The following is a 16,369-nucleotide window of genomic DNA, read 5'->3' as shown; positions in this document are numbered from 1 at the left end:
TGATTAATATCTTTCCAGTAAGATATCTTAAATTGTGGGTGACTGCTGTCATTTCCATATCTTTGGTAGTTGTTACAGGTAATTAAAAGGCAAAAAAACTGACAACTAGTCTTGCCAAAGGATATGGTAACTCGGGTTGTGAAGGTGAGATCTATGTAAAACACTGGTACTTTCAAGTAGTTTCATGGGGTTAGACTGAAAACCAATGCCAACATGGTTGGGAAGGGCTAGGAAAATTTATGGAAATTTATTTTTTTGTATTGACTTTATCGACAATGTCAAATGACGTGATCCGACTTTGACTTGATATGGAAATAGAATGTCGTTTCCTATATAATTTTGTTTCTAATTAGATAATAGTCTGAGTAGTTTAGTAACAAAGTTAATAAAAATAATTACAGTTTACTACAGAATAAGAGCTTCGGTCCTAACTTATTCATACGTAGAAGTTACGACCAACCTGCTTCTACGTGCTTTAAAAGTAGTAATTAAAATACCGATATTTCCCTTTTGAATACTAAATGAGACGTAAAGTTTCAGTAATAAAGCAGGTGAAATTCTTGTGTGTTCATAAGAGCTGCAATTTAGTTAAATATTAAAAGCAATGAGGATTTTTAATGAGGTTTTTAATTACTTGAAGATAATCTCCTACGCTTGATATAGCTTAGTAGGTTGCACAAAAAAGTCGCTAAGACTTAATTTTTTTATGGAAGTTCAGTTCAGATACGGCTTTTATGGTTTCTACTGGTACCATTGTTGTTAAAACCATCAGCCTCCGAGCCTATTTTCCCAACCATGTTGGAGTCGGCATTGTCGTCAAAACCAAGCATTGCTTTAAACGATAATACGCAACAAAACACTATTATATGGCTTGCATAACCACTAACAACGGTGTACAAATAAAACTGACAGTTATTTGTTACTGTATGCATAAAAAGCTCCTATCGCAGATTCTATCTCAGCTTTTAAATTTCATTGAACTAATTAAATATCTTCTTATCGATGTACATGACTAGAAAGTATACAAATAACACTAACCAGAGATTTTGTAGCATTCACAACATCCGCATTATTTGAATTCACTGCAGCTCCCCTAACAATTTTACCATGGTAAAAATTTTGCCTTTCTGCAAAAGTAATTTCAGTATCTACATTACAAATTAGATTATCAAACTCACCTTGACTCTCATTAAAAAACCCCAGCACCATGATAACGACAACAACGAGCCCGATCTTGAGTCGGTAGCTGAAGCCCATCGCATTCATATCGAACCGATTCCGCGCCCGCATGACTCAACCTCGCCGCATCCATTTGCTGTACCGTTTTGTACCTCCACGGTGTTCCTGTTCTTTGTATTTTGAGGAGCTAAGGCTGCTATTGAAATTTCTATCTCATGAACCGCTTCAAAATTTGATTAGAATGAATTTTGAAGAATCCGGTTAGACTGGAAGCCGACCCCAAAATGATTGGGAAAAAGCTCGGAGGATGATGATGAACCGCTTCAAAATTTGTTTAAACGTGTCTTATAGCTTTGAATCTACGGTGGCATATGCGCCATAATGATTTGCCTTAGACCAGAGTTTCGTACCTAAACAGAACCGACACTAACTAGAGATTCTTGAGCAGTTTAAATATTATTTTATCTTGGTAAAAAAAATCCTATCTACAAAAATAATTTATTTTAGTACCTATCTATGTTACCTGCAGATCATATTACCAAACTCACCTTGACTCTCATTAAAAAACCCCAGCACCATGATAACGATAACAACGAGCCCGATCTTGAGTCGGTAGCTGAAGCTCATCGCATTCATATCGAACCGATTCCGCGCCCGCATGACTCAACCTCGCCGCATCCATTCGCTGTACCGTTTTGTGCCTCCACGGTGTTCCTGTTCTTTGTTTGTCGAATGCATCATCTGTAACAAGGAGAGATTAATTAAAGGCAAATGTTGTTTGGAGTTCATGTTTGACTGTTATGCATATTTTTTTTTCATATTGCAATATTACAAAGGTTTCACGTTACATTCGTGTAAACCCAGTAAGGTACTAGCTGTTTCTCGTAGTTTAAGCCACGTCCTGGGGAAAATTTTTGTTTGCGCACCTAGTAATTTGTGTAAGTAGGTACCTATGTCACCTAGGGATGGTGTAGCTTCTCTACAGTGAAAGAATTTTTCAAATTGGTTCAGTAGTTTCGAAGCCTTAGAAGGTTACAAATAAATAAAAGAAACCCTGTTTATAATTTTACTTTAGAGACAATAGTGTTTGCTAGCTGTATGAATGATAAGAGAACTAAAATATTAAAAACAAATTTCTGTTGTAGTCTGAAATCTCCGTCTATAAGAATTTAAGGTCTTGTAAATAAGCAATTATTTCATTTATATCAACTTCTTATAGCAATATAAGTTGCTGTAGTTCTTTGGTTTCGTTGAAATTTAAATTTACGTTTAATTTGTTATTAACAAAGTCCAACTTCCCGAAACTTAAATATTATCTTTCGTCAATTTCTTGAACTATGGAACATTTGATATTGCTTCCTAATATTATGATGAAAGTCCTTAAGTATCATATTAAATTATCAACGGAAGTTTTAGAGACTTTCTAAAGATTATATTACGAAGTTACAAATTAATGTAGAAGTTTGATTTTAATCAGTCAAGAACAATTTATCTGGGTCACTGACAACAATATTTTACATAAAACCACTATTGATTTTATATTTAGTAACAAAGTAGCATTTACGAGACATTTAATTAAAACACGTAAAGTCTTTAACAAATTCTTTAAAATAAAATTAAAACTATCAAGTAATTTCAAAGTAACAACACAGACAAAAACTTGGAACCATTAAAAACATTTTAATTCGGTTAAAAAGTTTTCTTGCAAGTTTTACGTAAGTTTGAATTTAATTCTTTTTTTATTTATCAGCGAAGATAACTTTTCTACTTTTAATTTATAGTTTTTAAGTGATGAAGCGAAACTTGTTTAGCGAATAATAATTTAATAATAAAGGACAATGGGCACAAATATATGGGACCTGGTATACCCCACCAATAGGAATGTCATATATATCATTGGATAGGCCTTTTTATGTAGGACAAGATTTACTATGACAGCTTTGCTGAAATGTTTGTCCGTTCTGAGATATAGATCAAAAACTGTGCTAAAGTTAGAACTAAGTAATCTATTGATACCTCAAGTTTTTAAAGGAAAATCTAAGTACTAATAACTTTAAGTCTTGTAAGTACTACTGTGCCCGTTAGGATCCATAATTGTTACTATTATGTAGCATTTCAACCTTTTATTGTACCAACTGGATGTTGGGCGTAGTGAGAAACCGCACCAATAGGAAAGTCATACATATCATTGGATAGGTCTTTTTAACTGGTACAACATTTACTATGACAGCTTTGTTTTATTGTTTGTCCGTTCTGAGATATAGATAACAAACAATCTTAAAACTGATGCTAATCAATACTGTAATCTGATTTTCTTTCATATACAAGACTTACACTTAGTAGTTCTTAGATTTTCCTTTAAAAACTTGAGTTATCAATAGATTACTTAGTTCTAACTTTTGCACAGTTTTTGATCTATATCTCAGAACGGACAAACATTTCAGCAAAGCTGTCATAGTAAATATTGTTCTACATAAAAAGGCCTATCCAATGATATATATGACATTGCTATTGGTGGGGTATACCAATCTGCCCATTGTCCTTTAATTTGTTTTTGTTTTCTCTAGAACCATTTATCTATCTGTAACTACCACTTCCTTAGTTCCATCTTTGACGAGATTAATCCTTTATTACAACATATGTACATGACTCCGTCGGAATGGCATTAATTGAAAGAGTCACCGCAGGTATGCAAAAGGCTCCAGAAGGAACAAAGTGGGTTTTAGCCAATAACAGCCAGTTTCTTCATCAAAAGTTAAAGCCAAAGTAAAAGTCAAAGTAATGACTAAAGTTAAAGTAACGGTTAAATTCAATTTTTCTATGAATTTTGCTGTCACTTTAGCCTTGAAAAAACGAATTTGACCGTTACTTTAACTTTAGACATTACTTTAACTTTAACTTTTGATGAAAAAACTGGCCGTAACCGTCTTACCACAAAAACTTTTTAACGTCAGTTTAAGACTTGTCTAAACTGACGATCAAGCGTTGCATCTAACTCACACACACCAACACATAACCACACATGACTGCCACGTGCAATACGCTTTCAAAGAGTCTGCATCAGGACCGCCGTCACAAATCATCGATCCTTTCGAAATACATATAGAGAGTTGCTACCTAATTGCTGCCAGCTATCATTAGTTGCTACCAATTGCTACCCTCGTGGTTTTGAAGATATTTAGCATCCTAAGGTGACAGCCATTCTGATATCAGGATGGCTGTCACTTTTCCCAGTGTGAAGACACGGCACTAATAATGCTAATCTATTTTTGTTAGGCACAAAAACTCATTTTTTTAAATATCTTTTTATCCACGGAATCGATGTGGTCTAAAATTTAATTCTGGAGGGTAGCAATTAGGTAGCAACTCTCTATATGTATTTCGAGAGGATCGGTGATTTGTGACGGCGGTCCTGACGCAGACTTCAAAGAGCACCACAAATTAGAGACGCTTAGGTAAACGCCGACTCCAACACGTTTTAATATCTAGTCCAGAACTAATTATGAAGTTTCGACTTTAAACATGGATATAGCTTCAGATAATAATTCCCAGTAGAATGTTCTTAAAGATGATGAGACTCAATTAAGAAACTTTTAATGTGAATTTGTGATACAGGTGAAACAAAACTTAAGAAAGTACTGTGTTTATTAATTGCTAGGAAAAGTTTTAAACATACCTGAATATGAACTAAATAAGAAACAGCTAGATAGGAATAAAGCCTCAAGTTGAGGAAAAGATAAAACAGATGATAAACAAATATTTGATTAAGAGTTTTATAAACTTGAAAGTCGAAAACATACTTCCATTGACAGATGATATAAAAGAAATGAATATAATAAAGACTTAGTTTATAATAATAGAAGATATAGTAATAGCTTTCCAAAAAGGAGACACAATGGACCTTTAGATCGTCTATGACCTGAGGACCCTAGGGGATGCCCTCGGGCTCATAATTATAAAAGCATTATGAAATCCTAGATAAACATTTTGAGGGCAGATTAGAGGGCTCTTAATCAAAATTAGAATCTTGCCGACTTTGTAGAAATACAAAAAGATAATGCTGAAAGTCTTGAAGTATTTTGAATAGAATAATTTATTTAATGGCGCGATTGACGCCTTGGTTGCCAAGAAGATTGTTTTAATACGGGCTACTGATTTTAATTTTAATGTTGAATTTTCTCCAAAATTTACTAAGTTAGCGATACATTACTTCGCCATCCACTTAATCTATTATTCTTATCTTAAACATCATTCAAGTTCCACATTAAAATTTCTGACACCGTAACCCCATCAAAATTGTCTGCCCTTTGCAAATTATAATCCGGGTAACATAAGCGTCACGGCTTTACGTTCTAATCTCGAGAACTTTTCAATTAGTAAGTTCACCGCTTCGGAAAGTGGTCTCAACTTTCTTCGGGCCATTAAAACAGTCTTTTAGAATCGCCACAGTACAAGTTTTAATGTCTTCCACGGAATCTCTTTGTGTCGGTTGGGCAAACAAAAAATTGGTCAAGTGCTACCTTTGTGAATATTTTAGGGTTTCCTCGTCCAAGTAACGACTATTTTTGTTTTAAAGTGAAGAGTTTTTTTAAGAGTTTTGTTTTTGTTTTTATCTGTTTATCTATAACGTTGTTCTTGCCTCTTTTCGTGCCTCGTTAATTTGTTTAACATCTCAATTACTAATAGTGCGGGCGAAAATCTACCTATTTGTTTCGTGACGCTTTTATGCTAAATCCAAAATCGAATTCATTTATTGGTTAAATTTTAAAAAAAGAACACACATTCGATGTTGATAGAGTTAGGTCTTTTTACCGAGTACTTTTCACCTTCATGGTTTTCAAACTTAGAACATTTAATGATAAAAACAGTAATAATAATGTTACAAAACCAAAAACAATGTTGGAATCAAGTCTGCGGAACCCTAACCTAGTTACAGAAGAGACGTCCTGTAGAAACGATGGTAATTCCCATTGGGAATTCTGTTTTATCTGCTATTCTTGGCGAAACGACTTTATCTACCAACGTTTGTAAGGTAAAGTTGTGATAGTTCGTGGTAAACACTTTTAGTTATTAGGAAGCTGGCAGTTTCGAATTGTACTGTGAAATGTTAGGGAGTTTATTGTAATAATATTGTTTATTGGAGTTATCTAGTGCTATATAGTATAGATACATATAGGGATTTAATAGATTAGCGAAGATTACTCAACAATGCTTGTAAGTATTATCAAGCTGTCAATTTTTTTGTTTGCTTGAACGCGTGAATAGCAGGATCGAATATGTATAATTCTTTATATCTGGTTTTGGAAACGGGTTCCAATGAGACATGGGTGGCTTCACCGGTAATAGTTGGTAAAATATGGAATAGTCAAATACGCAAGACGATATATAAGGTAAACGTACCAATAGTCGTCGGATTTCGGAAATCACTGACTTTGAAGCGCTACTGTGTGTTAAATATTCAATAGAAAATGAAATTTTTTGCATGATGTGATAGAGTATTTATTCGTTATTCTAAGTAACTAATGTTTTTTTAATCATTTTGATGGGTTTATATACTTATTAAGGCAAAAGTAAAAAAAGGGCGATTTGTACCAATAGTCGTCTGATTTGTACGGATACTCGTCAAATATTCCCAGTACTCGTCAACTTTTAATGCTAATGTAAACTCTCTGCTCTTGAACATAAAGTTCAAGTTATGTACATTTTTTTGTGGTTGAATTTGTTAAGCATACTTGTGCCTTTGAAACATTAGGTAGATAGATAGAAAATCAAATCCCTATTTAGAATAGCAGGTCATATACTGTTAGAAGATCAGGTATTCAATATAACAGATACATAATTGCATTTTAATTTATATTCCTAACTATCAAACGCTTGGAATCACAAAATCAGTCTATAAAATATGTACCTATATGTTATATTTCTTAATCATAATAACCGTGCAGTCATGTGCATATGTGGCACGAGTAAAATTATTACTATTAAAATATTTAAATTGTAAAATAAAATAATCAGTTTTCACAAAAAATAAACGCCACATTCATTAATCAGCCATAGGATGTCCACTGCTGAACATAGGCCTCCCCCTTGGATCTCTACAGATAACTGTTGGAGGCGACCTGCATCCAGCGTCTTCCGGCGACCTTTATAAGGTCGTCTGTCCACCTTGTTGGTGAACACTGCGTGCGCTTACTAGTCCATGGTCACCACTCCAGCACTTTTCGACCCCATCGGCCATCTGCTCTGCGAGAAATATGGCCTGCCCATTGCCACTTCAACTTGCTAATCCGGTGGGCTATATCGGTGACTTTAGTTCGTCTACGGATCTCCTCATTTCGGATTCGATCACGTAGAGAAACCCCGAGCATAGCCCTCTCTATAGCTCGTTGAGCGACTTTGAGCTTTGAGATGAGGCCGTTAGTGAGAGACCACGGTTCGGTGCCGTAAGTCAGCACTGGTAACACACATTGATTGAAGACTTTCGTCTTGAGGCAGTGAGGTATGTCGGACGCAAAGATATTGCGTAGTTTCCCGAACGCTGCCCAGCCGAGTTGGATTCGGCGGTTGACCTCTTTCTCGAAGTTGGACCTACCTAATTGGACTACTTGTCCTAGGTAGATATGTGAGTCAACAACTTCGATTACCGAGCTTCCAACAGAGAACGGGGTGGGCTCAACATGGACATTTGACATAATTTTCTTGTCCATGTTCATTTTCAGGCTCACCCGTTGTGAAACTCGGTCGAGGCCATCGAGCATCATACTGAGTTCCTCCATCGACTTTGCCATGACTACAATGTCATCGGCAAACCGAAGGTGAATGATGTATTCGCCGTTGATATTGATGCCAAGTCCATCCCATTCCAGGAGCTTGAAGGCGTCGAGCCTTGGTTTCGCTGTATGATCTCTTTAACACAATTTGTATTAAAGAGACGCAGATTGTGTCGCAAGGACTTAGATATTCGTCTATTGAGCTGCTTATGTGACTTCGCGTCGCTGGAAGACTGCAACTGTAGCAAGCGTCCTTCAGTCATGAGGTTTAAGGTTTGGTCGGTCAGTTTTTGAGGTCTATCTTTACGGCAGGGTCTAAAAAACTTAGACCCTACCGTGCGGACAGTTTCCACTAGCCCGTCGTTGATCTCGTCCACTGATGCTAGGTTCTCAAGGCAAGCCAAGCGATTAGAGAGCTCGAGTTGAAAGCTTTCTGGGTTTTGTATATGGTACCGAGTAGGTCGGAGCGTAGACTTCATCAGACTGGACCTTTCAAGTTTAACATTAATATTCAGCGAGGCTCTTACGATTCGGTGATCGCTACCGGTTTTTACCCTATTGATCACAGAGACGTCGCTGTATCCGTTTCTTGTCGGTCATGAAGAAGTCTATCTCGTTTCTCATGAAACCATCGAGACATAACCAGGTCCATTTCCTGTGAGGCGGCTTCTGGAAGAAAGTGTTCATCATGAAGAGTCCCTTTTTCTCCAGAAAGTCGGCCAGCCTCTGTCCCCTAGGGTTCCGTTGCTCATACCCAAATTGCCCCTCTCTCAACTCATCACCGCTTTTCTTTCCCAACTTAGCATTAAAGTCCCCCATAACAACAGTGAAGTGGGTTTTGGAACTGTGTATGGCTCTACTTACGTCCTCATACATAGTCTCCACCTCATCATCGGAGTGTGATGAGGTCAGTGCGTACACCTGAATGACCTTCAGCGAATATCTTTCGGATATTCTCAGTATTAGGTATACCACCCTGTTTGATACACTGTCGATGGATGTTATGTTGTTTACGAGGGACTTGTGAACGAGAAACCCGACACCACCTTGGGACTATTGGTAGCCCTCCCGGTAGTAGAGCAAGTTACCAGACTGCAGGGTTACTGTGTCCTCTCCCTCTCTACCGACTTCGCATAACCCTATAATGTCCCAATGTAACTTGCTCAACTCCTTTTCCAGCTCGCAGATCCTTTAACCAGTCCTCAATGTGCGTATGTTGTGTGTTACCAGGGCCAGTCGTCGTGGGGGTGGGTAGCCGGATCTCTTCCGGGGATTCTTAGCACCCCCTGCTTCGCCGTTACCTTGACCGCTACCCGTGCCAGGAATAGCGAAGCTGCCGGGGACTGGGGGCCTAGTTTCTGTGCCTATCATAATCATAATTTGCCGTTAATCACCACGCTTGGCAGGCGGGTTGGCGATCGCAGTGAGGGTGTGCGGTACACGGAGGGCGCTGCTGCCCGACCTCCGGTTTGTCCCTTAGTCGCCTCTTACGACACCCACTGGATGATTTGGGGGAACTCAATTCTAAGCCGGCGTTCCACGGCGGTTTAGAATTTCATTATTCTATTCTAAACAGCTTCTATGACTTTTAAAAGGCCCTCTTGCTTGTAGTTTCTTACAGTCATGATCTGCTATTAAAATGACGATGATGCAATCACTAGGTACATACAATTTTAAATAAAAAAATCTTACTTAAGATTACTATCAGCGCTGGAAGCTATGTCATCTTAGTTTTAAAACTGATTTTAATATTTTTTGCATCAAAACAGTTAGCTAGTTGAATGACATAATTTTTATACAGGCGAAGACACGTTAGGGAGACGCGGTACAATACGCGTGACGACATGCAGTTATTTCGAACAAAAAGCATAGTATAAGAACAGTCAAGTCAAACACAGTTTTATCAACAATATTGTAGTCTAAACTTTAAATATGTTTGTCCTAGAGAGTTAACAATTTTGTAAAAGTCTCGATATTAGCTATTTATTCGTATTTTGTACTGAAAAACACAAAATATCCTCATTATGACGAATTTAGGTGCAACTATTGAGCATGTCCCAGTAGTCGTCATAATAATTCTAAAATTGACGAGTTTTGGGTCAAATGGGAGTTTTAAAGTACCAATAGATGTCACATGAAAAAAATATATCTTCTATGTTAAAAGTATTCCAAATTGCATATTACATCGTTAGCAAATAAACTTAACTATCCAATTAAACAAAGAAACATACCACAGACACCACTGGAGTCATGTAAATCAAAATACAAAACCACGTGCTGAGCTTCACTTTTGACAGCTGAACTTCACGAAAAAACGATTTTGTTAGGGCACACACGTTTCGACTAACATATCTCCGATACCATGACTGTTAAAACCCCATATTGTCATTTCAATTGTGCAATATGTTATCAACAATATGTTGACATATAAACCGGCCCATTTTAAGTTCAATAGAAAAAATAAATAAAAGTTTTTAGATTAATTGACGACTATTGGGGCATGACGACTTCACCCGCGTTTACCTTAATGATGTTGTAAACTCATAATTATGAATACCCAGAGATATTTGAGACTAGGGAAAACGAGAGGCGTTATTCGACTGATTTCATAAGGGGTAAACTTAATAAATTCCTCTTAGTGAAAAAGAACCCAGCTTTCTAACACACACATTTTACTCCACCACTTTTATTTTCTCCTCCTAAATTGCCGTAAACAGAAAAACACACAGGCCATAATTTAAAACTGCACTCACTTCGTATACTTAAATAAGGCAAATAAGTACAGAACAAAGCTTTGATACGAAAATACTCATAAATCCGAACTTCAGTCGTCTCATATCCATTTTCACGTTGCACAAAATAAGAATATTTAAACGAACGTTATGAGATATTTTTGTTATGTGTACGCTTTCACTAATATTTTTCAGGAGAATCGAGTTTCGTTATTGTGAGATACTGTATTTCTTTTGTTTTGAAACGGTTTAAATTCGATTCAATGCTGCAAGTTACTTTATCCGCGTGTGAATTGTATTTTAACGTGTTACTTAATATGAACGTTTATTACGATGATGGAGTCTACAGCATCACGAACGGTTGGCAGAATTACAATGACGCGGACGGGCAACTTTTTAACAACGCGGAACGGCAACAGATATCGCGCTCGCGTCAATTATAAACCGATCCACATAGAGGTTTTTGTGAGTTTACTAACATTACCTATTTCCAAATAATAATTGTTCATTATTACCATAATCATTCCGAGAACTAAAATAAACCAACCAATAAAATAAAACCCAATTTAAATCGAATAAATCCATCAAACATGTTCTAATAAATAATTTTGCAGCCCAAAACCAGTCCGTACAATTCCAGTGGTTTGCGGTATGCCACAAAAATAACCCTAAAACTGCTATCGTTTCAAGTGCCCGTAGTTTTGATGCGTGTAAAACAATAGAGGGAATGTTGTCGATAAAACTTTACGATAGTGGTGTGCCATTAACCACGTTGTATTGACAACACTTAAAATCCGTAGTTTTCAAGCGTTGTATTTGTGCAGCGTGTTTTCGACTTTGAGTGTGTGACTAACTGGAGAAGCTATTGCTGTGTGTTCACTTTGCAAAAGGACGTAAGTGCCGCTCATACTCATTATGTTAGTGAATGTGTGTCAATTTCATACTTGTGTTAGAAAATTGTGTCGTTTGCGTGTGTGAGATGATGAGATCTAAAATTCATGACTGAGTTGTCCCTTTTTTTTCGCCTTCTGTGTGTAAATTGGCGAAATATTTGCATAGACACAATGTGTTGATAGCGGTTCCAGTTGGTGAAATGATCTAAGATGCAGTGTTTTTTAAAACGTGCGATGTGTGCGGTTATCAGATTTTTAATGGACGCGTTTTTTTAAGTGCGTGTTGATATAGCGGTTTTGTGGGCAGTTATCGTTGGATATGAAAATTATTGTATGAAATGCTGGAGTAATTTTAATTCTTGTAGAAAATATTATTTATTTAATGTCTGGAAACACTTTTGTTAAATGAGTTCGGGAATGTAAATGTTCGTGTTTATTTCTCTTATGGAAATCCCATTGAATGGTCTACACATGTAAAGATTATTTCTCTAATTCTAGATGACCGCAGTGATATATTTGTCTCGACTACATCTTAAGATCTACATAGCACTGGCAAAACTTGTAATAGCCATAGTATAATATTCTCTAGGACGCAATATATTATCCTTTCTTTTTTGGAACAATATCATCCTTATTTATATTTCTTTCTATGCTACCTAAACTTAACATTCTCCTAACCTTTGTTTTGTAAGACTAACACAAGGCATGAAGAAAAAACCCCCACTAACAAACTAGTCGGTTGATTGCTGTAAGCAACATGGCCGCTAGTCTTTTGTTTTGTACCCTCAACGCGCAAGGATAGATGTTGTGGTTGGGATGTTTTGTGAATGGAAAGTAATAAAAAATACATGATATTAATATGTGCATGAAAAAATAAATAAGAATAAAAATATATTTTTTGAGCTTTTGTGTTGTTTTTTTTTTGTAAGAATATTTTAAAATGTAGTGAATAAGTTATACATTCTTTTAACTTTTAAAATATTTGTCGTAAAGGTTATGAAATTCTTTGTATTTTTTTATACAGTTTTGTAAGAATTATTTTCACAATAAGTAGGTACATTATTTTCTTTCTATTAGTTTCGAAAATATAGTTGGCAGATTGATACCCACTTGTGATTACTAAAGGAAGTAGGTAAATTACTACATGCAAAGGTTTTATCTACCAACTCTTATGTAGGGTCAGTATATAACAATCGGGAAATATAATTCCCGGCAAGGAAAATAATGTCCCTATTAAATCAGTTCTTCGAAATTACACCCTATAGTCTATACAATAAAGTACAAAATCGCAGTTCACAACACAAAAGCCATACTGAACGACACCAATTCTCACTTGACTGGTTTTATGTTCCCTAGCGTTACTCCTGGCAGGTTATAATGAAATACAAGGAAAAAAATGCAAACCTTTTTTTAATTTTCGGATGTGAACTATGGCCTTTGTGTTGCATATTGTAGCTTTTTTTTCACGACTTTATAGTGAACTTGATATAATAAAGTCGAGCAGGTTTTAAATAAAAATTTTACGCCTAAAGTAGCTTTATTTATTGTTCAACTACCCTGATCTGTCTTAAACTTAAGAATCGTAATATATTTGTGTACACGACGATGACGACTTCAAGAGGTATCGTATATCGTAATACCGTCACCAAACAATATTTCAAGAAAAGTTAATACGATAAATCAAATAACACCACCTTACTACTACTGCAATAGATATTACTAGTACACCGTGCAGTCGGAACAAAAATAAAACATTCAAAGAGAAAGGCAGCCTTTGAAAAGTATTTGCTAAGTAATCCAATACTATTGAGGCGTACTTTATTTCAATCGGGGAGTTCTCAATTGAAATAAAATTAATAGTCGATTTTTATGAATTCTGCGAGTTCATTTCTTGATACGGTTGCAAAAATTTTGTTGAACCATCTATGATGAACATTCCTTATTTAATTGCAAAAAGAACACCATTAGCTTATTCATTTGATTACCTTTACTTGCATCTACTCTGCCATGTTAAAATATTATTCCATATACCTAAACAATAAACACCATTCTTTAAGTCCGAATTGCTTAAGATGATCATCTCTAATTTAACGGCAAGTTACCTACTGCATATATTTTGGAAATGTTATCAAAGACCTCCTTTCCATAAAACCGACACAACAATCCAGTAAGATGCACTAAGCTTTATATCAATCCGGACAATGACTCGTAAAGCTCTCGAAAATTAAAGATGAATCTCTCAAACGCGACATCACAATCCAGAAAAATCCAAATAATATAACTCAGTAGCTATAAATTTTCTATCCACATCTTAGCTCGTTGGATACACAAAACGTTATTGGAAACGTTTGGGTAAGCCGCTCTTAAGGAATCTCGAGAATTTATTCATGATGCCAGCTACAAAGGGTGGCAAAAAATGTTTTTCTGCGAACATGACGGACGCCAAACAAAAAGTAGTAAGACAGATATCTGAAATCTTACGTCATGCAATATTGATTGTTTCCTAAGTATCTGTTTTCGCGTTTGTGTGCCAAGTTGGGTGTGTGAGTTTTATACGTATTTTTCTTTCGTTTGTAATAAGAGGCCTAAGATTTTAGGTTTGAAAGGGAATGTGGTGCGGATCAGCTGTCTGTAATCTCACGCTATTTATGAGAATGATTTTAGTGAATAGAGCGAGGATAGTGATTTTTGCTAAGATGTCTTTTATTGAATCGAAGCTAATGTTTAGTGAACTATGCTTTGACAACGAAATTGAACTAAACTATACTACGTGCGTGCTATAATTACAATGTCACGAATACCTATACCTACAGAATTAAAACGATCTGAAGGAATCGTTTTATTTTAAGTGTATAAAATGAACATTATTTCCAACAAAGCAATTCCCTCTTTACTCAAAGATATTGGCGCGGACCTCATTAATTCTGAAGCACGGAATTCCTTTATCCAGGATATGGTAAAATTTCGATTGCATATGAAGCGACTGTTGCCGGCGCTTTGAGATCCTTCGAGAAATTATTTCAAGTAACTTTCAGAGATAATCGTGTGAATTTGAAGGGAGAAGAATTTTTTTTTTCTTTGTTAGGAATGGATTTGGCTGCTATTCTAGTTTTAAGATCGGTTGCTAAGTAGGTATAAGTTTAGAAATGTAGAATGGTGACATAACTAGTTGTTACTTATGGTTCCATCCGATTGTGTGGATTCGATGACAAATTACTGTCTGGAATTTGATATTCAAAGCAGTGAATAAGTAAATATGTGCTATTTTATATAAAAAAAAACTCAAGGTATCAAAAAATATAGTATATAACATCAAAAACCGAGCTGGATATTCCCTTTTAAACAATGTGATTCGATACCGCATCAATTATGTAAACAGGCTTGTTCCCAGTAGTAGGTCAAATTGGCGACCGTGTTGCTAGTGTATAAAAATCCGCGAATTAAAACTTTTTGGCGATAAAGTTGGGAAAATAAACGGGCATTCGATACGCTGTGACCAGATTGTTAGTGGTTTGTGTCATGGCGAGATTCCACTAATTTGGGCCCAAAAATGTGTACGCATCGGTTGGAGTCGACGGCTTGCATGTGTTTGTGCACTGAGATTGGTTTTGAACCTTTTAAAAAACCAAGGAGTTCGTTATGACATACACAGTCAATCGAACTGACTACGCTAACGTTATAGTCAATCGACCCGTGCGGCTGTTGCAACACATAGTTTACTGTAAATAATATTCCCTACAAAATCGTTGGTATAAAAAACATTGCAAACAGTCCCACAAATACCAAAAGTGGGTAACACGCCGTAAGATAAAGCACGACGTCCATAGCTATTTAGCATACATCGCGATATTTATACATATTTGGACACACTCCAAATAGGTTTTGGGCCGGCATGACCGTTTTATTTACGGCTCCAAATATATTAGATGCTCCTGAATTTTAAAGGCACGCTGAAAAATATTTACATGTCGTACATTTTGGGTCTTTGCTACGTTTCTGGTGTTTTAATTAGTTAAGAATTATGGAGGGAAATTTTCGTTTCTGTTTAAATAATGCAAAGGGTTGCTTTGTGAATATTGTCTTCATAAATGTTTTATATTTTTCTTCGTCAATAGCGTTATTTAGAAGAGTAAGTTTACTTGCTTACATTTTAATTTTCTGTTAGGTTATTTTAAAAAATTGGGAAGGTGCCCGATAAAATTGCCAGTAGCCCACCTGATGGCAAGTAGTAACTGCTAATTAACAACACCTGCACGCTAAGATTTTCTGCTACTTTGCCAAATTGAAGATCTACTGTGACCAGTTTTTTTTTAAGTGGTGATTTGTTACATAAAAAAATTGCTCTGGCTCTATCTGACAATCATCTCACATGTCATAATCTTTCCAGTTATATTATCGTGATGCAAATAATAAGCTTCATTTCTTGTCAGAGGATTATAACAACCATTACGTACATGTTAACAGAATACAAATCAGACTATGATAATCACAACTTCTAAAACTAAGGTTTAAATCCTTTAATCTCAAAAAAAACACTGTCACTTACATGATAATACAATTCAATACTTAGCATTACTATAGTTATATTATAAGTACCCATCACCAGATAACAACAAAGATAAAATATTAATACATAATTACACGTGTAGTTTCAGATACTAAACTCAAAAATACAAATCCAAAAAACCAGAACTAAATTACGATTGACCTCTAAAACGACTTCAAACACTTGCTCCGAACACAATCCATCAAGAGTGAACAGTACCGACATTTGACGACAGCGAAATTAAGCATC

The 16,369-nt window shown here is 35.9% G+C and overlaps 1 protein-coding gene across 1 annotated transcript in view; it reads right to left on the bottom strand.

The window, feature by feature from the left end:
• Positions 1–1,257, bottom strand: part of LOC124642447 (zwei Ig domain protein zig-8-like) — a 42,005-nt gene extending 40,748 nt beyond the window's left edge. The window contains exon 1 of the mRNA XM_047180871.1: positions 1,179–1,257. Within this exon, the coding sequence (XP_047036827.1) occupies positions 1,179–1,257 (79 nt within the window). The remainder of the gene's footprint in view (positions 1–1,178) is intronic.
• Positions 1,258–16,369: the final 15,112 nt, after the last annotated feature.

This window comes from Helicoverpa zea, chromosome 24 (genome assembly GCF_022581195.2).
Source record: "Helicoverpa zea isolate HzStark_Cry1AcR chromosome 24, ilHelZeax1.1, whole genome shotgun sequence".
Classification (NCBI taxonomy): Eukaryota; Metazoa; Arthropoda; class Insecta; order Lepidoptera; family Noctuidae; genus Helicoverpa; species Helicoverpa zea.
This window is presented reverse-complemented; position numbering and strand designations above follow the sequence as displayed.